The following is a 23,529-nucleotide window of genomic DNA, read 5'->3' as shown; positions in this document are numbered from 1 at the left end:
CCCTGATTGAGCAAAAAGGCCAAACCATTTCAGAAGTCTATTCTGATGGTCTCTCAGATTTTGTCACAGGAAATCTTCTTGGAGCCTCGTCAAAATGTAACTCCGTGTGCAAACTTTAGTGAAAGCCATGGTTCACAATCTGAGAAAATGCAGCCTCTTTAGTGGCTTGTTTAAGCCCCCATTCACATGACTTGCATGCATGCTGTGGTCATAGTAAAGGCTGGTTTATATATTACTGCCATCACAGAGGCTGCCCTTAATCACTGCAGGAGTCTGCTGCCACAGCAAGGTAAACAATTTTTGTACACAAATGTACTATGTGAATTGGGTTATTTTCTCTGTGCTACCACAAATCCTTCTTTGGGGGGTATTTGCAGTGGTTGGAGACGTATACTCAATGTGAAATTTCAAAAAATCTTCCAGATGACAGCCATAACCTGTGAACTAGCCCTAATTATTCATTACTAGGGATGTACAAGAATTTAATTTCAGTTTGCGAAACACTTGAAAAATGCGCCATGCATAATCCCAAACATGAGTGCAGAGAGGAGCACACGTTCTCCAAAAAAAGTTTGCAAATTCCAGAACTTGCATTTGCATTTTTAAAAATGTACACTTTTAAAAATGCACACTTTAAAACATTTGTATTTTCACACGTTATTCAATGGAGGGAAAGTGCACACTTTTGAAAAATGAGCACTTTTCCGGTTTGAAATGTGCCCTCTCCCCATTCAAATGGACTGGGGGGAAAACAGATTTGCAAATGGGTGCAAGACAAACTGAGCTTTTAAATGAAGCTTGAAGAATTTTGGCAAGCTCAAACATCTCTGGTTCTCCCATCCATAGCACTTGAAGAAAGCCTCCTGTTTGTGGATATCCAAGGATTCACTTTTCATCTATTTCTAAAGAAAGCATCAACTTTGGGGTGGAATCTACTCAGGTCTTTTTCACAAGTATTTGAAAGTTAAAAGAATGATGTTGGGAGAAGTCACATAGAGCAGCTTCTGGGCTATAACAACGTTCTAGCCAGTAACAATACTATAAGAGGGAGATGAGCATTCTGGGTCTTTAGAAGCATGTGAGCAATTAAACAATATCTCAAAACATGCCTAGAATGGTAATGATGCATCCAGCAGTGTGCAAATTTATTAAAAACACCTCTATCAGACTAGCATATGACAAATTTTGAATTTCAGATTGGAATCAAATTACAGTAGCAGAAAAACAACGTAGTATAAACATCATATTCTTTTTTTAAAAAAAAGATCAGAATTTCTTAGGAATATAGCTTTCGCTGTTGAGACTCTGACCTATGATTGAAGAATACTGTATGGTTTAGAACACTTTAAAACACTTAATTGACCCCATGGGACTCTCCTTTTGCGGGCCAAGCACAGCCAAAATAGCCTGATCTATCTTGTCAAATCTGCAATGTATTTTTCTTACCTGCATCAACACCACCTTGGAAAAAGCTGACAATTGTTTTCAAACTGAATTTGTCTTTCTCCATTTATGCAACGTGTTATTTTGGTGGGGAAATCTGTGAAAAAGGAGGCCATTTGTTTACAAGCTGATTTTATTCTTGATAGTCATGCAAGAGCATGACAACACTGTGATGAACTAGAAACTTCACAGAATTGAGGACAGGCACTTTTAAAAAATCTATATGATCAACCTGATTGGATACAGTGGCCCAGTTCAGACAACATGTTAAACCATGCTGCTTGTGGTTAAGCAGCATGGTTTAACATGTTGTCTGAATGGGGCCTTTGTTGAGTTGGGTTCTGGTTCTGCCAGGTTCAAGTCATCAATCAGGGTCTTTCGGTTATCAAGATGAAACAAGCCACTTGTGCAAAAAGATGACAGTTTATTGATGGAAAATGGATGCAGAATACATACATGCAAAGAAAGTTAGCACCGCCTTCCAGCTAATCAAGCTTTCATAGCTGGGTGTGTATCGGGGGGTCCACAATAAACGGAAGCCGTTCCTTTGAGCCACAGCGGGTTCTCCAGGCCAGTAGCACTTCAGTTCCTCCTGAAGTGAAGCCAGAGATGCTAACTTTCTTTGCATTTATATACTCTGCATCCATTTCCCATCAATAAACTATCATCCTTTTGCACAAGTGGCTTGTTTAGAACCTGATTGATGACTTGGACCTGGCAGAACCAGAACCCAACCCAATACAGCTGCCTATTGCAATCAGTTGAAAGTGTTCCATGGACTTCAGAATGCACTGGGTCAAGTTCTACAGAAGGAATGTATGAAATAAAGTATTTCAAGTAGAAATAATCAACATCCAATTGAAGCCAAAAACAAGAGACCCTTTGGGTTCAACAGTTCTGGACTGTACACCTATTTGGCCCTATCCACCAGGGATTTTTCCTTCATAGATCTCAAGGAAAGCTCATCTTACACAAATCATGGGCTAACATTTACCAGACACGATCCAGCAGCTCTTTAAGAGCCTTTAAGGCACTGGGAGCCTTAAAGGTGTTCCCAGGCAGTGTTATATGCATCAAGCATGCTGAAACAGCAGCCCTGAAACCCACTAAACAACAGTGGGCAGAGTTCAGGCTTGCAGGATCTACTTTGGCTTTTAGTAGAGCCCCAAGATCCACCAACTGCAGCCTGCTACAAAAGACACACACTTAGAATTAAAGAATTCTGAGCCCAGGAATTTGTTTTGGGTACCAGAACTGAATTAAACCCACAGTCCTTCCACACAAAAATCCACTTCTGGTGACCCCAAGCTTTCTTCATGTCACTTCAACAAATAATTTAGGGTGGGTGGGAAGTCATTTTGTTGCTATTTTTTTAAATAACTGGGAATCAGAATCCTTAGCTGATTAATTGCAAATCACCCAGAGATCTACCATCCAATTCACAAGCCATTCAGGAACTACACTCATCCCTCTGATGAATACAGCACAATAGAAGCAGGAATGGCACAAGCAACACAGCAATAGCAACACCAAACCAGCCACTGTAGCACCAGTCCACTGAGAGATCCTTCCTATGATGGTGCTACAGTTGTGGAAACCCTTACAGGACTTGGGGCACAATCCTATGCATGTTTAGACAAAAATAAATCCTACAACTCCAAGCATCCCCCAGAAAGCATGGGTGTAGGGCTCATTTCTGTCTAAAGATGCATGGAATTGCACCCTTAATGTGCTGCATTGTACCTAGTGTCTCCTGCACTGTAACTAGCAACTGCTGATATTGCCATTTATCAAGATACTGTAGGTACTGTATTTCCTGGTCTATATTCTAAGGCTCTGCTAAATACTATGTTTGCTTTCCTCTTAATTTCTATGTTCTCCCCGCCGCCCCAACAAAATAATATATCATAAATTATTTGTATGGTGCATCAGTCTCAACATAAAATCATTCCCAGCCTGATATACAACATTTATAGCAAGTCTTCACCATATATGCACTTTGCATCATCAGACATCTTGACTATAAAGTCAATTAGTCTCTAACTGAATATTAAACGTTTGACATCAGCTAAGATTTTTTAGTACGCTATCTCTTCACTGCCAGTTATGTAAGAATCAAATGAACATTACAGATTTATTAGACTGTTGACAAGAGGATATAATGTAATGGTGGCAAAAAGTTCATAAATATATACAGTGAGTATGGAATCCATGAATATATTAGTGTTGTCCTAACCTTTATTGAAATTAGTTGCATCTTTCTTATTAATAAAAGGATAAGACGAAGTATTTGAACTGAATGAGAAATAAGACCAAAAATGTTCTAAATAAATTTGCACACTACTGTATGAACCTGTGCCTTACAAATCAACATATTTAGATAAAAAAACACGAATTCTGCATTATTGTAAACAAATAATACCAGGGGATACTGAGAGAAAGAACAAGATAGTGTATGCAAGACACAAACACAGACTTTGAGATGAAATAAATTCAAATCAAATTGTAACATTACAAAAGGGATTAACTTCCTGGTGAAGGAATTACTAGCATACTTAAGTTTTGTTAATGAAAGGCCATCTTCCCCATCTGACTGATTTAAATGAACAATAAAAGCGTATTTGTTTACCCTATTGCATGTCTTTCCAATAGTCTCTGAACTGGTATAGTGAGCTTTCCAAGAAAGCGCTTGATGATTGGACGACTCTTGGCAAACTTATCTTTGATTTCAATTTCCAAGACATCAGTTAGAAGTGCTACAAAAGAATATTTCTGCAAAGGAAAAACACACACATTCATTTCATATCACAAGCACTGAGGATCAAATATATCAGCTCTGAGTTGTTCGGCGGCACCTTAAAAATGTTAGGGCTACACAGATATTTGAATACAAGTGGCCAAAATCCAGCATTCCATACATGCTGCATGGAGATAAGCATGGGCAACTGTGCAACATTGTTCTTTGAAGCAGAAAAAATGCAACACACATACTCTCACAAGCATGGATTCTATCATTCCTTAAAAACAGTTCCTACGTGGAACGTTCTATGCATGGCATGTTTTACAGGATTGCAGAATTCATCTCCTTTGGATCAAGACAAAGGTAGACAAAAAGCATGCACCCAGGGCTTTATATCCTGTCACTGAAAAAGTGGTTGCACTGACATCACCGACAAAAGAAGAGGTTGGCTATTTTAAGTTGACATGGCATCTTATCCAAACCTATCTTATAAAGGCATCATGTGTCTCATGGAAGGCTTAGAGAGGATACTTCAGTTAGGAAGTTTATTGTCTCTCTCTCTCTCCAACAAGAACTGGTATGGATATGCTATTGCCTAAAGATATTAGATGCAAACTGTGGCTGATTCAAGAGGCTGACAAGATGGAGACGAGCAAATGGAATCCCTTTCAGATAAGAGGTGGAGAAGAAGGAGAGAAGTGGGGTCCGGGAGCTTGACCACCTTCTTTCTCCAAAGTCTAAAACTTTTGTAGGGGTAAGATACTGGCATAAGCATATATTTTTCCTGACCCTGGACTCAAGCTAGAAGCCTTCTCTCCGAGAGTCTTTTAGAGAGCTTGCTTTAGTCTTCTGCTGCTGGTCTGAGTTTGGAAGCCTCCCCCACAGGGACTTTCTTGAAGGGATTATTCCAGTTTTCCTAAACTCTTGACCACCTCTGGCATCCCTCTCCAACCACCACCACCCCACCTCTTCTATCCTCTCCCCCCTATGACTTCAACTTTACTTCCCCTTCTCCCAGCTAATTAACTTTTCAGGTTCACTGAACTTTCAGCCCTCAACATATATGACATTTCAATAATTTGATAAAGGAAAACTATTTGATCCCTTTTGAACAGGTTTATTTTGGGGGTAATGCTGGAGTGCCTTTAACAAAATTTACAAATGTTTATTTATTTATTATTTATTTGATACATTTATATCTCCTGCTGTTTCCTCCAAGGAGCCCAAGGTGGCATAGATGATCCTCTTCCTCTCCATTTTATCTTCACAACAATCCTGTGAGGTAGACTAGGCTGAAAGTCAGTGGCTGGCCCAAAGTCACCCAGTGAGTTTCACGGCTGAGTTGTGGCTTGAACCTGGATCTCCTCAGTCCAAGTTCAACACTCTAAACACTCCACCGCAGTCAGTTCATTTTAGGAATTCCAATATTCCATTAAGAAAATCACAATCGGAAAATCAAATAAATTTCAGGCACACTTAAGCAGCCTCATGAACAGGCAGTGTTAGGTTTTTGTTGCAAAGAACAACCCAGAGCACGAGGAAACAGCATGTGTTCCAATTAAATGTCTCATCACTTCTGAAATAAGCCACCGGAAGAAACTGTAGGACAATGGAAGAAGAGAGTTTCATTCTAAGAAAAGATAATCTAATTAGCCTACATTCTAAATGAGTTGAAAGGCAGAATCTATATTCTTGGCTAAGACAGAATACAATCATGGGGACTGATGCAACGCTGCTGTCACAGGAGTTCTGCATAGACAACAGGCTCTTGTTATATTTGTACAACTTCAGTCGTCATACTAAGGGTTTCTTCTATATCAGTCCTCATAGCTGCAGGCAAAAAGTTTAAGAATGTACTGACAAAATACAGAAAGATTTTTCAAAGGCTGACATTAAAAAAATACCTTTTGACGGTACTAATTTTGGAATACAGACATTGTTGAAAATGCACAGCATGCGAGTATGTTATGTTATTAAACGCAACTGGTATGTGAATTAGATGTGTCCCTCTTACCTATTTATAGCATAGCCCTCAGAACCTTGCACTTTTGCAATATACTATAACGTCCAAAGATGACTTTATACAATGTTGTTGTGCACATCCAAAGATTATCTACACTGTATGTGTGTGGAGGAGGGGACGGCTTCAAGAGCACAAAAGCAGTATCTGAGTGTTTATGTGTGCGCACATATACAGATCACTGAAATTGAAAAAGGAAGCCCCAGAACTGGCAATGTAGGATGTCATGGCAGAGTTGTATACTGGGGAAAGTCTACCCAGAGAGCTTCAGCTATTGGGCGCTATAGAAATGCAATAAATAAATAAATAAAATACCTGGTAGTTCTGACCAAACCAAAGCAGATGAAGCTGGCTGGGAGGAGCAGAAAGAATGGTGGAACCACTGCTCAGAGGACATGCTTTCCACTTGCATTGGAATAGGAGGTTTTGTTACAGTTTAAGGAGATGCTGTGGCCATGCACGTCTTGCAAAGCTGCTTTAAAGCTGGGCGGCAGCAAGTCAAAGAGGATTTCCCCCATGGCTCAGCTGGGAGCAACCCCACCCACCCCCCAGTCCTGGGGAGGACAATGTGAGAAAGCTCAGGAAAACCTTAGTATTGCCATCTTGCCAGGGGTGGGCAATTTGTGGCCCTCCAGATGCTTTGGCCTACAACATCCATCAGCTCTAGCTAACATAACCAGTTGTGAGGAATGATGGGAGTTGTAGGCCAAAACATCTGGAGGGCCACAAGTTGCCCAGCCCTGCTTTAGACACTCTCAACTATAGCTTGTTTTAGCTCAAATAGAGCCTAGTCTATTTCTAAAAGCTCAGGATAATACCACCACCACCACCACCATAGGATAGGTTTCTAGTATCCTATTGAGAGAGAGGGAACAGATCTTCTGGAATAGCAAATTGCCTAAGGCTGCATCATGTTTCCCCTCCCACCATTTTCTGCTCCAAGTCATCTCTTACTGATGTGACTTTTCCTGATGAAGAAAAAAATGGAGGTGGGGCAGGGGGCAGGAGTTACCGCAGTGCATGTATTTGTGTTTGCATAAAATGTCTAGTTCTGCCCCTAGAATGGATTGTTACATTGTGAAAATAGCTGCCCATTAAAAGTTGCTTTTGGCATTTCAATCAATCATCCTGTGATGAGAAGGAGCCAAGTGGCTGACAGCAGCATGGTTCGGATAAATAAGCAAAAGCCCAGATGATCAATATTCTTACCCCAAAATGATAAGAATAGTTCCTATGTCAATTTAAATAAACAGCTAGTAGGCTTAGCAGGCAGAATCTGGCAGCAAAGACCAATAACCCAAAGCAGGGAAACACCATCAGAACATATGATCCTAAGAAGAGCCCTGAGGCTGGATCAGACCAAGGGTCCATCTACCCTAGCATTCTGTTCACACAGTGGCCAACCAGCGGCCCCAATCAGAAGCCCAAAAGTAAGTCATAAGTGCAACAGTTCCCTTCCGTTTGTGGTCCCCCAGCAATCGGCCTACAGAAGCATACTGCCATTGATAATGGACTAGTATAGCCATCAGGACCAGTAGCCATTAATAACCTTATCTTCCATGAGTACTGGTGCACTGCTTTAATACCAGGAACTGAAAGGTTTCTTAAAAGCCAGCATTACCTCTCTGTGCCAAACTGGATTAGTTGTGTTACTGGTGATAGTAGACCGCTTTTCCTGGCCATGGTGGGCAAACGTAGGAAACGTGCTCTTTTTTCCAGGCTGAATGGACATCTTTAAGTAAGGATCAGGATTGAAGAACATTCCTTTTTTTAGTCCAACCGCTCTAATATCTTTAGAAGACATAAGTTGGAGGAGGGGTAAGGAAAGGAAAATAGAAAATACATCAAGCATCCCTTTTTCAAATGCCTTCATTTTGTTTTTCAATGGCCCCATTCAGAAGACATCTTAAACCACGGCTTTAACTGTGGTGGTTAAGCCAGAAAGCAGGGCTGTGTTCAGAAGACACCTTAAATCATGGCTTTAACCATGGTGAATAAGGCTTTTTTGCCTTTTTTTGCCTTTTTCACTGTGGTTAAAGTCATGGTTTAGGGTGTCTTCTGAACACAGCCTGGCTTTCTGGCTTAACCACCCTGGTTAAAGTCATGGTTTAAGGTGTCTTCTGAACAGGGCCATCAAGTGTTCTGGCAACATTGCACTCTGTTTCTTACATGTTGATTACCTAGGTACAAAAAACGTATACCTCTCTCATCAGTTTTGTATGGTCTTAATGAAAAGCTACAGCCGTTTTATGGGCACACTAGTGATCTAGATGTATGTCAAATTCACTCAGAATGATCAGCCGCTGTAACATCACTGTAACAACCTAGTTTGAAAAGAAGCCCAAAATTGGGTTGTGCCTATTGGTTTATGTCTCATTTTCCACAGTGGCTTAAGAGTACATTTTTACTGAACACAGTTTAAATACTTTGCAAACCAGGAACCAGAAAAAATATATTAATCTAAGGAGAAGTTCTGTCAGTCCAAGATAAACCTTAAAGATATTCTGTATTTTCCAAAACCATATATTGCTGGTCCTTCTTCAGGAGCCATGTGAAGGTTCTTTGGAATACATTCTGGATATCACAACTAGGTAGGGTCCTGAAAACAGGGATAAGTCATAAGTAATGGGTTGGGGAATGGAGAGAGAAAATCAGCACGTGTGCATAATCAAATCCACTGCACTGGGATGAAAAACTCTGTGTAGGCTAAAATAGGAGGAGTTGGAAATCAATTAACAAGGACAATTTTGAGGACACAAAATTGCATGAGATAAATGGTAAGGGTTACTGAGAATGAACACAACATCTCATCATTCTAAAGCACTGAGGCGGCCTCTTTCAACATGTGACTGCACAGCTATCTCTTGTCAATAGACAAGCATTCACATCCCTTTGTAAATAGTTATCCAACAGCTTCACAAAGCAGACAGAGAACTCATTAGCGAAAGGCAATCCTAATGTTTCTCTTCAACTCTGCACACTGTTGATTTAATTTTGTATTACTTTGAAGCCAGTAAAAAATTAAGATGCAGAACCCTAGAGAGCCTGTGGCAGATTGATTATTTCATCAAGCCATGCCATTTTACACAAGACTTCCTGTTAAAGTAATAATTCAGATTTTTGCTGTCAATAGCCTAAAGAAATTATGGATCCAGTCAGCTGTCTCGGGATATGCACATGACATTTTCATCCCTGGTTCCTGTAGCAAAAGATGTTTACATCTTTATTGCTATAAACCTGCCTGCAGTGGCCTGAAGTAACTACAGTGAAATGAGAATCTAATGGGATAAATGCAGCTTCTCTCTAGAGACACGTGACAAAAGATGCAAGTCTCTTAGAGAGAAAAACTCATTGAATGTCCTCTAAGATCTGCGAAAGTGGTGTCGGCATCAGCTGCCCCAAAACTGAAAGCATGTAAACAAATCCACTTTAAGATGATGATGATGATGATGGTGATGGTGATTATACTAATAATACAATATAGCACTTTTTTTGCATATAGAAGCCACTGAGGAAGATCACTGGTAAAACACATTTGGCAATTTAAATCTGACTTCAGGCACTTCTAGACAAGGCTTTTATTGTGCAGCCACCTGGGCTCAAACATGTAATTTTACAAGAGGTCCAGACAGTGACTGGGTTGCGACAATCGCAGTGAGGAAGGCAACCGTATTATCCCCTGTGCTTCAGCATGGTTTGGCGTGATGTCCGAACCCGGCATATGGTGCAGTGGGGGAAAGGGGCTGCACCCACCCTACGACCTACAATGTGCAATAGAGGCTGTAGGGCGGGTTCAACCTCCTCCCCCACCGTGCGCCAGATTCAGACCACATGCCAACTCGCGCCGCAGTACGGGGAATAATGCAAATCGCAGTTGCACGTGTGGAGACAAGGGGATCAGCCACGATGGTTGCTTCCCTCGTCTGAACTCACCCAATGTCAACTTATTTATTTATTTATTGCATTTCTATACCGCCCAATAGCCGAAGCTTTCTGGGCGGTTCCCAAAATTAAGACCATTCAAAGTATAAAACAACAGTATAAAACCATAATATAAAATACAATATAAAAGCACAACCAAGATAAAATCAGCAGCAATGCAAAAATACAAATTTAAAATACAAATTTAAAACAGCAAAGTTAAAATTAATTTATAGACCGTTAAAATACTGGGAGTATAAAAAGGTCTTCGCCTGGCGTCTAAAAGAATATAGTGGAGGTGCCAGGCAAACCTCCTTCGAGAGCTCATTCCACAGCCGGGGTGCCACAGCAGAGAAGGCCCTCCTCCTGGGAGCCACCTGCCTCACTTCCTTTGGCAGGGGCTCACGCAAAAGAACCCCTGAGGATGACCTTACGGTCCGGGCAGGTACATATGGGAGGAGGCGTTCCTTCAGATAGCCTGGCCCCAAGCCGTTTAAGGCTTTAAATGTTAATACCAGCACTTTAAATCGGGCCCAGATCTGTAAACGCTCCCCCCCATGTATTCCCACTATTTTTTCCACCGTTTTTCTTATCATAAAAATAAAATAAAATCAGGAACGGAAAGCAGAATAGCTGCACAATGCCTTTTGATTGTAAGTTTAATAACATAAGAGTCACGCAGGATCAGACCAAAGGCCTATCTAGCACAGTGGCCAAGAAGATGCCTACAGGGCATGAGCACAGTTTAGCCCTCTTGTCACCATGTTCCCCAGCAACTGGTATACAGCGTCATACTGCCTCTGATACTGGAGGCAGTAGGTAGCCATTATGACTAGTAACCACTGATAGCCTCATTTTTCATGAACACAAGGAGCCCTCTGTTTGGAAGCACACCTTTAGAATCAAGTTGCAAACAGAAATCTTACAGCTGTCTTTATACCTGCATCAAATGTGTTAGTATCCATTTTCATCAACATTTAAAAAGTGATGGCAGAACATTAAAAGCAAAGAAGCTCTATTTAAAAAAAAGGAAAGAAAATTTATAAATGACTTGAACATTTAACGCCACACATCACTTCCAAAATAAATACGTAAACAGAAATGGGTAAGTGAAGAATAGTAGGAAATGAAAATCAGTTTCTCCTGCATGTGGCATTTGCTAACTTCTTCAGAAAATGTAATTGCTTTCCAGTATCAGAACAACCATAGTGCTATGTCAGATTTTTAATACTATGTCATTTTAATACTAATACATGTTTCCTGTTATTTATGAATATGAAATATCTTTGATTTAAAAAATAAAGACTAAAAATAATCATTTGTAGATAAAAAAAAGCACATCAGTAATTGCATCTAGCAAGCGTAGATGCATTATTAAGACATCACTGCATTTTTTCTTTTAAAGTGGAAACATCTCAGTATCTATGAGTTTGTTTCACACTGGTGCTGTTATTTTGTTTACTGAAGTGCATGGCATTTAGTAGAAAGTTGTAATGAACATCTCCAGGTTGGCAAAGCTGAACTGGAGAGATGCAGTTTGCTTACCTGTAACCGTAGTGTTCGCTTTCTTAGTAAATTTTTTAGAGATAGAAAGCATAATACCCCTACCAGGAGTTACAGGCAATTCTGGCTGTTCACTTGTAGCCAACAATGGGGGACTTTGGAGAAGTCTCAGTTGCAGCCATTGCTGGAGTAGATTTTTGCCGATTGGGCATATCGACAGCCTGCAAGGCCTTGAGCCTATCAGATCTATGTCGTTGCCTTTGTTTAGAAAAGGCTTGGCAGAAACGACAGGGCTTCTACGATGTGAGTTTCGCCCAAACAAAGGAGGCAGAGTGAATGGCCGTCCGAAGGCGGGAGCTTACTACCTCACTTTGTGCATTTTCTAAATGAAGCCCTGAGGGCCATGCACCCTTTCGGGCGATCAGTGTTCGCGAAAAATAAAATCCAAATAATATTAAATAGTAAAGTCAGAAGAAAACAAGAGAAGAGACGAAGAAGGAAAGAAGATAAAAATGCCTCTAAAGATCAATTTGTTTTTAATAATCCACAGAGAATTTCCCAGACAAGGTTACCACAATGGCGGTTGAAAGAGAACTGAGGAGACTGAGGTGGGAACCGCCTTAGTCATGTGCAATACGTCGTGGGGAAGGGTTTCCCACCTAAAAAGCTTCAGCTATAGAAGTTTTTTTCCCGAACGAGGCTCCGTGCAGGCGCAGTGCCCATATATGTGTAATCCACAACGACCACGAAGAAGAACTGCAGGATATATGCGGAAGGCTTAACGAACACGCACACAGCAGATGCAAAAAACAGTCCATTAGGACTTATGGTAAGGGGGAAAAAGAAAACAATCCACAGCTAAGTAAAAAAGTATATACATCGTCATCTCAGACACTGAACTTTGGAGAAGTAAAAACAAATCTCGTTCCAAAGCGAGGAGGTAGGCGTGAAGGCAAAGCAGATTGGAAAGGGAGTGGTCAAGATATAGGAGCTGAAGAAAAGGCAGAACCAATTAAGCCAAAAAAGACAAATAGAAGGAAAGTTAATCAGGTTAATCCTTTCCAGACAAACAACAAGCATCGTTGCCCATTTCCAACAAGAGCTGCTTCCAATAAACATAGACAATAATGAGTTTCCTTATACCTTTAGTCCATCTAGTTCAGTACTGCCAACACTGACTGGCAGCAGCTCTCCAGGGTTTCAGGCAGGTTTCTTTCCTAGCCCTATGTGGAAAAGCCGGGGATTGACTCTGGGACCTTTGTATGAAAAGCAGATACTCTGCCACTGAGCTACAGCTCTGGCCCTTATTCAGTGTGTCAATTTGCACACTGTTGAGGTGCTTCGTAAGACACTAATTTGTTTGCATAGTGCTGAGCGAAAGGGATGACCAAATGAGTGGATGGCATCACCATACTGAATTCTATGTAACCAGGCTTAACATACCTGCCTCTAATGGAGTTCCCGACCCTTGATTATTTGGTTTTTACCTTTAAAAACACTAAGGATAGTGTGCTAACAGGAGAGGAAACATTTACATTTCTAGACAGAGACATAAGTGGCACCCTAAAAAGGTGTTTATAACGGAGATTTGGTGAAAGATCAGGACATTCCAGAAACCTGTGAAAAATCTAGGGCAAAGTAAATGTGCTAGTCTTTGATTTGGGGTTATATTAGAAGTAAGCTAAAATAGCAACAGTGATAAATGTGCCTATGATGTATGTACAAACAGAGGAAAGCTTTTCATCTAAGAAGTAACTCAGCTTCAAAACAAGTATGTACCAAGGTCATGCACATGAACGAATTTCAGGGCTCAGCTAAAGTGAATGCAACATGCCTTTAATTTTCTGCAGTCTAGCAAGAGTTCATAGACGTAATATTTCAAAAGATTCTACTTTCTATACAAAATAAAATCAGTCCATCAAATCAATCCATTTTCCTGGCTGTTCTTCAAGTTCTCGTAAGGTCTGTACTGTGCAATGTATGCAACCTGGGATCTTTAAACTGAACGACAATTTGCTCTAGTCCAACTGTGTTTGGAGCGGGGAGGGTATCTGTCCAGCTGCTGGAGAAGTTGTGAGCAGGTAGTCAAAGATTCGTGCTCCCTGTCATAGGAGTTCTGCTGAGTGTTCTCCCCCTAAGACGTGTCACCTGTCAGTATATGTATAATATCAAACAGATTCAGTGCAAGATTTCTATCTTGCAAAACACAATCTTGTTTGAAAAGGGAGGAACTGAGGTGAAAAGGCACCCAAGGGAACGTTAATCAAGGTTTGAGGCAGATCCGTGTGCACACAAAATTTGGCTTTCTGTCTGCTTTCTAGCAGGGGAAATTGGTGAGAAAAGCATTCACTGTCAGTGTCCCACCTCACATAACAAGCTCTCAATGGCCTTAGCTAGACCTAAGGTTTATCCCGGGATCCTCCCAGTATCGTCCCTGCCTGCTCCTGGGATATCTTGTGTGTCATTCACATGAACAGGGATGACCCCGGGACGATCCCGGGATAAACCTTAGGTCTAGCTAAGCCCAATGATGCTCAGACTGGGAAGGGGTTCCACAGTTTCCAATGACATCGCTTTTGCCTCTTTCTCCCCTTCTCTGCTTGCTGAAACCAAAATGCCCTGGCTTGAAGAGAGGGGAGCGGGTTGGAGGAAAGAAAATCATAAGGTTGGCTTCCTACCACTCACCAAATCCTTCCCTCCAACTTTTCAAATGACTTGGTAGCAAAGCAAGCCCCACATTTTCCCTTCAGAGGGCACTTTTCATACCAGCCAAGGGCTTTTCTTCTTACCAACAGTGAAGAAGCTGCTGATAGTGGACCAGCCGGAATTGAGGGCCTCCTCCTCATTAGTGGAGTCCAACACAGCTATACTAGTCATACATGGCAGACACAAAACATTTCCCTGAGATCTGAATCAAGACACATCGAAGTAAGTCATTTGTCAGGATGGCCATGTGCCCTGCATTACAGAGTATAGTCCTCTATTTGAAGGTGTCTTCTATTTGAAGTGCTGTCCAGTCTATGTCAGGAGTAAAGATAAAGGACCCTAAGCAGGGAGGACAGAGGCCATGAAATTGCCCATTAACAATGAGCACCTTGACAGCAGCCTGAGCAGGCTCCTTCCCTACTATGATGAGATGTATTGTATATCTATTAAAATTACAGTATTTCTATAGTTGCACATATATATTAACACATGCAAATTTTATGCAAATCAGCATCTTTTGTTCTTTTTTTAGTGATGCATTTCCTCTTTTTTTTTTATAATGACCCAGTTTACATGATCACCATGGTGTAAACAAATAATGTTGGGTTGTTTACGTTGTGGCGCCTGCTGGGCACTATTGCCCTAATTACCTGCTTAGGTGTGGCTTGTTGTGTCATCTGAACCTGGCCAGTTTTGGCTTGTTTGAAGGGGAAACAACCTTTGAATAAACTTGTTTAAAGTGCAGTGATTGTGCAAATCAGGCCAAAATGTAAGCGGCCACCCTAGGAAGAATGTGTATGGCCATGTTACCTTGATTCAAAATTGCCTTTTAATAGGCATTTCTCACATGAATAAACTTTGATTTTCTATTCCTTAGTCTGAGATGGATGACCCACCGGATATTTTGAAACTTTGCTAGAGCTTTCATGCTAGAGGTTTCAATCTAACATTCATCATATTTCTTCTATGTATGCATGTAAAAAGGTTATGGCTTGGTTCCAGCTTTCATAATTTTGCAATAATATTTCTTTTTTCAAGTCGTTTGACTGAGCTCCTAAAAGAACACATCTACAGCTGAAGATAGATGTGTCTGTCTTTGAATTCAGAAGAATAGTTACATACATTTCTTTGAAAAGAAATACTTCCAAGAAGCCCTACAGAATTTGAGATAAATATGAGTTTTCACATCAGAGTCTATCATACAGCCAATTTTATATTTATGGAAAGTGTTTTTCATATATTTCATGATAACTTGGGACAAGTCTAGATGCGATCTCCATGAACCAGTGGGTCAGAACTGGGTTGCTGCCATATCCTTAGAAAGCAGGAGAGAAATTTAATGTTCATTACGGCTATGCAGGACTCAGGTGATTTCTGTTTGCGGAGAGAAATAGGATCCAGCAGAGGCTCTCTGCAGGTAAAGGAGGTGTCAATGTTCGCCGATATCCCCTTCCTCCTGCAGCCCCCAACACCAGCTTTCATGCTGCTCCCCGACTTCCTGGATCCAACCCACTGCTTCCAATAGAAATGGCCCTATAAATATATACTATAACTCAATTTGCTCTTGTTTTTGTGCTCATTCAGAAAAAGAGAAACCTAAACAAAGTTTACAGTGCCTTAATTTATAGGTTACAGTAATGAAGACAAAATAAGCAAACCTCCTCACCTGAAAGTGTAAAGCTAACTAATTTCCGGCAGTGTTGACTTGCTGAAGCACCTTCAGTGCCTTCTGCCCCCATCTGAAAATTAGGAGAATATTTTGTGGTGAGTTTTGTATTTGACAATACTATGCAAATCTGAAAAAGAACCTACAAATAAAGGAAGACGATTATGACAGACGTGCCTAAAACTTTTCTCTGAATAAACCCTAATCTGCTACAATCCTTTAGACACTAGAATTTCCAGAAAACCTGCCATTGCTTATTTTCAGTGTGAAAATACAGAGAGGCAGAGAAGCCAGTAAGGAACCAAGGTGTACAATTCTGAATATTCATGAATAGGGTGACCCTATGAAAAGGAGGACAGGGATCCTGTATCTTTAACAGTTATATAGAACAGGGAATTTCGGCAGGTGTCATTTGTATGCATGCATCACGTGGTGAAATTCCCTCTTCATCATTACAGTTAAAGCTGCAGGAGCTATACCGGAGTGACCTACTGAATGTTCGTGAGGGATTGTAGAGATGGCATACATTAAAAAAGAGAAAGGGATGAGAGCGAGGAACCCGTTTAGGGAAGCCACAAGACTAGACCATTTAACACACACAGTTAAAACAGTGATAAAATCCTGGCTATACTGAAGTCAGCACTATTGTCTTCAGTGACAAGGTGAAGATATAAGGGAAATGAACTTCAGAGACAATGGCAGAATTTCACGCATCACCACTTTACCATGACAACTTCATTAGCTCCAATAATTCACTGGAAAATACTCATTGCCAATCTAAATTAGCAGATTTAATGTTAAACAGATTGGCCTGGTGTCAGCAATGACTAAATACACTCACCATCACAGCAGGGTTTTTCACAGTGATACATGGAGTTGTTGCTCGCAGGGCTCCACTTATACCATGGTAGTATTTAAAACAGATCTTGATTTCAGCTACAAAGAAAAAAGAGGGGGAAAGGAATGAAGAAGTCATGCAAGATTCACACAGAATGGAGACAGTCAACAGAACAGCTGCTTCTGTAGCAAGTCACAGTTCATTGAGAACATATAACGTGTGAATAATTTGTCCTATTTGGGAAAGATAAAAGCCGTTACTCTAATAGAGATCCTCTAAAAATCTTTGGTGGCATCATGGAAGAAAAGCAGGGTAAAATACAATCATAGTAATCTCTGTGGAACCGAGATCTGTCTTATGTGCCCCGGATCGGCATCATAGTTGAAATCATAACATGTTCAGAGGCTATACCGTACATTGGTCTGTTCTACTGAAACCCTACTGAAGACAGTAGGATTTAAGCAGCTTCATTGTGTGGAGTCTTTCCTTCAATTTGTTTTTTCTTACTAGGTAGCTGCAAGTACTTGCACTTGTCATCCTCCAAGTATACACCATCACTCCCAGTGTCCAGAATTGCATCTGCTTTACTCCCATACATTATTCATGTGCTGACAATTCACATCGAGAACAATCTGTCATGACCCAAATTTCAACAGCAGCCAGGACATAGAGAGTGAGAGACTGAGAAGGCAGTGGGCCCAAACCCTGCTACTGAGTCAAAGCTGAAAAATCAGGGACTTCCCAAGGCCAAGACCCCTGAGTAGAAATGTGAAGGCTGGGTAGAGGGGGAATGGGGGCAGGAGGAACCAGAAACATTTAGGGAGTTCCCCCCAATTTTGCCAAAATTCACTGAAAAAAATGGAGAAAACTGAGGGGGGTGTCTCCATTTTTTCTGGGGTGGGTGGGTTTAGGCCTTCATATCTCTACCCCAAGCCCAGACTTCTCATAGCCTGCAGCCCACAATCCAACCTCCATTGAGGGGCCAGACCTTTTACCACCAAAGTCCTCACACACACTCCATTAAGCCAGTTCACCAACATGCCTGCCAAGAGATCATGAAGAGGTGATACAGTGCTAGGATCCCCATAAGGCTCAGTGCTCCTCAGCAAAGGAGTGGAGTCTGACAACAGCAGCCAGGCCCATGAACTGAACATTTGTTATTTATTTGTAATTGCATTTTTATACTGCCCAGTGACCAAAGCTCTCCGGGCAGTTCACAAAAATTAAAACCATAAAATACAATAAAATAAAACATTAAAGTTTAAAACTACAGTATAAAACCAAAATTGAGAGTGAAGTCTTGTCAGAACAAGTTGTCAGCTCCCTGGGTTCTAGCTGGGATCCTGAAAGACCTACTTCCAACCAACCTTCTCTTTAGGAATCCTGACTGAACCCTAAAGTTCTTCCTAGGTCAAGCAGTTATCCACTGCAGTATCCTTTCTATCCCCACTTTTAAGGTTCTATGGATCTAGAGTCCAAAACTAGTAGAAATTAGAGAACATCTTGACTAGATAGGGCCACATTTACCTTCTGTTCCACACATGCTATGTTAAACAAAGGTCCTCTACAATTTGTGCAATTTGTGCAAGACTCGTATAAGTTTTAGCACCAAGTTATATTTGATTTGAGGGTTGCAAAGCTATTACAATACAAAAAAGCAGGAACAGAGCCCTGCTGAGCAAGCAGAGGGAGATGAATATGACAAAGGGCACCAAAATGTACTCTTGGTCTGCAAACAAGCAAGCTCCCTCTCTGGAAATAGGCAATACATTCAAAGGGGGTGGACTGCCTGAAATACGTGCCCCAAATAAGATGCCACTAAAATATATTGACTTTTGCCCAAAAAACCAACCAAACAAAACACATTCCTGCAGGGATTTATCCATTTCACTACAATTAATTCTAGCAGCTCATTTTCCTCAGATGAAAGCCAGAACTTTTGCGATGTTCATTGACTCATGATTTTTAATGAATCAAAAGAAGAGATATTCGGAAACAGAAAAATATGCTTGGCCTTTTGCATCTGATGAAACTAGGATGAAACAATAATTCAAGATCTCAGCCCAAGATAAACCAGTTTTCTTTCCCTTTCAAAGGCACAAGATTTTGCTGCATGTCAACTCCTATTCTGTCACCCAATAATTCAATCAGATGAATACAAAGATTCAGAAAAGGACAGAGCGGGAATCACCTTTCTACATCGGTTTAGTTGAAACCGATGATGCTTTTTTATTTGAAAACTTTAGCCTACAGCAGCAATGAACCATTTGACCTCTCAAGCACAAAATGTTAATCAAAGGCATATGTTTTATGAATACATAAACAACGCATGGGGTTTTTGGCCACCGTAAATCATGCCAACAGCTATTAGGCAAAGATAAAACATGACAGAAGTAGTAGACGCAGTAAGTCCTACTTCAATTACATAATAAGTGTGGCAAACCTTCTAAATCAATTTGAAATTATTGCAAAACAGTGGATTGTACGTAATACTGCAAAAGCAGAAGTCAGTGGGTCCTCAGGAAAGGCCTGGGGACAGGACGCAGGGAGCTCCAGTGAGAGGGGAGAATCATTTGTATGAGTAGTTCATGCAAGTTGCCCCTGCCTAGTTGTTGGAGATTATACCCTTGTACTGCAGCCCCTGCCACCCATGTCATATCCCACACCCTTCCTGAGAATCCTCCAACCCTCAGGAGAAGTCTTTTGCAGGGGGGCTCAGGGAATTTACTGGAAATGGAGCAGGAGTTGACTTCTGGTAGTACAGTCTTGGGTCCAATCCAGTATTAAATTTGGCCTCTGCTCCCACATTTTGTGCATGCTCCAGCATACACACAGATGACCTTACTCAGCTGTTGGGGTGACAGCTATGTCCAGTGCCAGCACCCAATACACTTAGACAACAGTTGGAGACCAAGCAGAGTCTATTGCCACTGCCACCACTACCACAGTTTATGTGGCTCCCAACATGCCTATTCCAGGGGTGGTGCTGGCATTATTTAGGTGGTGGTGAGAGGTCTACTCAGCGCACCATACATGCCACCATTATGGGCAAGCACACAGGCAGCCATCATGGGCAGCCAGCCAGCTAGTACTTGGTGGGGGTGGGAGAGGGAGGGCAGGGGCCACTTGGTGGGAGGGCACTGATAGCAGCTTGCCCAGAGATCCCCCCCAAATGGAGCCAGGTCTGGGGTCAGCTCCATAATAGGGTAAAGAGTAAAGGGTAATGCGCATGAAGCTGCACTGCAACCTGGAGCCAATGGGGCAAACACAGTAGAAGCTAAGGCTGCCAGTGTATTACCAATCTTAACTGAGAACATTGTCAATGTCATTGATATATTCCATCACAGTTTACAAAAGTTTATACCTACATTTTTGCTTCATTATTTACACATGTCAACAGTGGATGGAAGACAGCTTAGTAAATGTGCATTTACATTACACAGTTAAGTTTTATTCCCTTCTATGAGCAAGTCCAAGTGCTATTTTTAATATGACAATTGCAGTCACACACACCTTTCCTTTAGTTTTAAAGGTTTTAATTAGTTATATGTATTTTATGATGTTTGTGTTGTACCCCGCCTCGATCCAGAGGGAGAGGCGGGTAACAAATAAATAAATAAATAAATAAATAAAATGATCTTTAATGGGGATCAGCCATTTGAAGCAAGAGAAAAATATACACTAGAAACTGTTCATTTCCAGCAGTGCTTCAATGACTGATTAAACCAACATGGGAAAATCACATGAACAGACTCTACCTGGAACAATGAATGAACAGAGATCACATAAGAGCCAGTGTGGTATATTGGCTAGAATGTTGGACTGGAAGCGGACTATTCCAAGTAACCACATGTGCAAATCTAGCTTGAATGAAAAGCAAACACATATGTAAGTGTTAGAGGTTTAACATGGATGAAAAGCCAACAATACCCATGGCTGCTAGGTTTATCTATTATTAATTTATTTAGAATATTTTCATCCTGCACCTCAGCCAAAAAGGCTCCCGGAGCGGCTTACAATTGATCAGTAAAGAAGACAGTCCCTGCCCTCAGGCTTACATTCTAAAAAAGACATGACACACAAGGAAAGGGGGATGGGGAGGGAAGAGGGAGAAAATAAAAAGAAATTAAGGAGACTGTTCAGGCTGGTGGGAAGGCCCTGCTCCACCCTCTCTTCTCCCAATGGAGGAGGCACACCAACAGCAAATTCTTCTTCCCCACAGGGTTATCATGACAGGCTCTCCACTGTGACACATCCCCCACTTGCTTCACATGGGAGGAGGGCAGAATTTCTCAGAGTGAGAAAAAGCTGGATGCTTTCTGCTCCCAATTGGTTAGTAAATCCATTTGTGACATATTAACAGAGCGAGGGTGAGAATGTAAGTAGAATTCCTTAGCATTCTTGTTTGATCACTATTCACCATGTTCCTAGTGGGCTGCTTCCTCCGATGGGGTTGTCTTTAAAACACTCAGATACACAGAGAAACACACGCTCTCCTCCTCCCCATCTCAGTGTGGGTAAGATCAGTTATTTATTCTTTGAGAATTTCTGGCCCTGGCACTATATAAAACATCTCTGGGCTGAGTACAATCAATCAAAATAGTCTAGTCATGCAGATCAGGAGGAAGCTGCAAGCTTTGCATTCCTCATCTTGTCACTCTCTTCCCTGCTGTCAAAGCTGCAGCATTTATTTCATTCACGCAAGCCCAAAGCAAACCCAAAAGAACAAAGTGGCAACAAGTTGGGAGCTGTTGAAGCTGCATCATGTAAAAATCTCAGGGGCTGGCTGGTGTTTTACAGCTGCCCTGAAAAGGAATTAAATAAAGCCCCTGCCTAAGGAGTATGGGATGCTTTCTAAAGCAAAATGGTTTCCCCACTGTCCATGGAAAAAACTCGATTTTGGTGGACCATAGGCCCCATCTGAAAGACCCAGGAATCACAACTGAAGAATGTGGTGCTGCTTCTCTCCAAAACAGCAAGCCACAGAAATGCAGGCGAGGAGATGCCCGGGCCTTGGGAGAACTGGTAAGGGAGGGGGAACCTCATCATGTAACTGCAACAGCATTGCTTATCTAGCCAAAAATGGCATTATGCACGCAATTGAGGGAAGTGTTAAAAAAAGGAAAACGGTATTTCAGAAAAAGCTGAAAAGTGGGAGGGGACACCCACACCCACACACCAAGTCACAGTTGGGAGGAAATGGAAAACCATTAGGAGTTAGAATGGAATAGAGGGGCTGGAATCATGAACCGGGAGCTCTCCACATCTTGTGAAAGTGCCTGACAAAAACCTATGAGCTTAAAGCATGCTAATGGCAGAACATGTCTAAAGCAGTAGTGGGGTACAGGATTGGTCCTTGTTCACCATTATAAATCTGGACAGCTGGATGATATCATGGGGTGGGACAGCTGAAGCCCTGCCCCACCCTTAAGCCCCACATCGTTTAAGCCCATGTTGCTTCTCTCCATGCAGAGAGGACTCTGTGCCCACCAACCTAGCTTCTCTTGATGGTGGGACCTGCAGAAGGCCATCCAAAGAGGGTCTATGGGCAGATTCATATGGGAAGAGGACGTCCTTCAGATATCCTGATCCAATGCCATTTAGTGCATTACAGTTAGCACCAGTGTCTTCAATTGTGCCTGGAAACAAATTGGCAACCATTGCAGCTGATATAAGACGAGTGTAATATGATCAACAATTTGTCTGCTGCATTTTGCACTAGTTGCAGTTTCTGAACACTCCTTGATCAATTGCACCTATAACTGAGAAAGGTTGCAGCATGGAATGTTTGGGTAACATCAGATATTGGAGAGACAAGTTGAGAGGAGGAAAATGGAGAGGATACCAAAGAGGAAATTGATTTGCTCACTCCTCTATCAGCTAGTAGTGGGGAAGATTAGAACTGGGGGCATACATGCCTGGAAACAAGCAAACAAAAATAAAAACCTCCCCTCTGTGGGATACCCTCACACACTTACTGCTATAAGCTCCTCGGTTTGTAGGGCTATGTAGCATAGGAAGGGGAAGCCAAGGTACACAGGAAAGGTGTCCTCTTCTATCCATTCTCCACTCCTGAAACTATCTCCCTGGGGCCACAAACAGAGCTCAAGTCTCCTCTTCCAGGATCTCTGAAAGCCTGAACAGCAGCACTCTTCTTGGGGGCTGGGGATGCAAGTCCCTCCTGCCTGTCAAATTGGTACTGATGGAGGCAGAGTAGGTTAGTAAGGATGGTTTCCTTGAGAAGAATATCTCTTTGAAAAAGGGGGATATAACTATGTCTACATGGTCTGTGTGACCATGTAGACCAAGCAGTCAAGAGAACTTGTACTCATCCAGCACAGATGGATCCAGTGCGGATGAGGAGGTGTTCAACCTCACTAATTGGCTGGTGTGGAAGCACCAGGCGATCCCAAGACAATTTCCATTATGATTGTTTTCCCCATAGGATCCCAGAGCACCACCTCTTTATTCCATCACTTTTCCAGTTCCCTGCACATTCTAGTCTGTGCAGAAGTAGAACATTATGTTGGGATGGGCAGTTCCACTCCCCGTCAGAGCCATTGTGGGAATGGTGCCTGGGACATGTCAGCAAGGCCCAGAAATGCCCTCCCCTGACTAACAGCCTGATTCTCTAAAAAAAAAAAAAAATCCAGATGAATCAGCAGGAAAATGAGGACATTCGCTTTCTCAGT

General features: G+C 41.7%; 1 protein-coding gene across 1 annotated transcript in view; it reads right to left on the bottom strand.

Moving 5' to 3' along the window:
• Nucleotides 1–23,529, bottom strand: part of HECW2 (HECT, C2 and WW domain containing E3 ubiquitin protein ligase 2) — a 198,942-nt gene that overhangs the window by 83,754 nt on the left and 91,659 nt on the right. The window contains exons 5-8 of the mRNA XM_063116233.1: nucleotides 16,841–16,935; nucleotides 16,000–16,072; nucleotides 7,825–7,994; nucleotides 4,073–4,215 (exon numbers count right to left, since the gene is read on the bottom strand). Coding sequence (XP_062972303.1) covers nucleotides 4,073–4,215; nucleotides 7,825–7,994; nucleotides 16,000–16,072; nucleotides 16,841–16,935 — 481 coding nt within the window. The remainder of the gene's footprint in view (nucleotides 1–4,072; nucleotides 4,216–7,824; nucleotides 7,995–15,999; nucleotides 16,073–16,840; nucleotides 16,936–23,529) is intronic.

The sequence above is a fragment of the Elgaria multicarinata genome, chromosome 2 (genome assembly GCF_023053635.1).
Source record: "Elgaria multicarinata webbii isolate HBS135686 ecotype San Diego chromosome 2, rElgMul1.1.pri, whole genome shotgun sequence".
NCBI classification, from domain to species: Eukaryota; Metazoa; Chordata; class Lepidosauria; order Squamata; family Anguidae; genus Elgaria; species Elgaria multicarinata.
The sequence above is the reverse complement of the archived record's forward strand: the minus strand, read 5'-3'. Positions and strand labels throughout refer to the sequence as shown.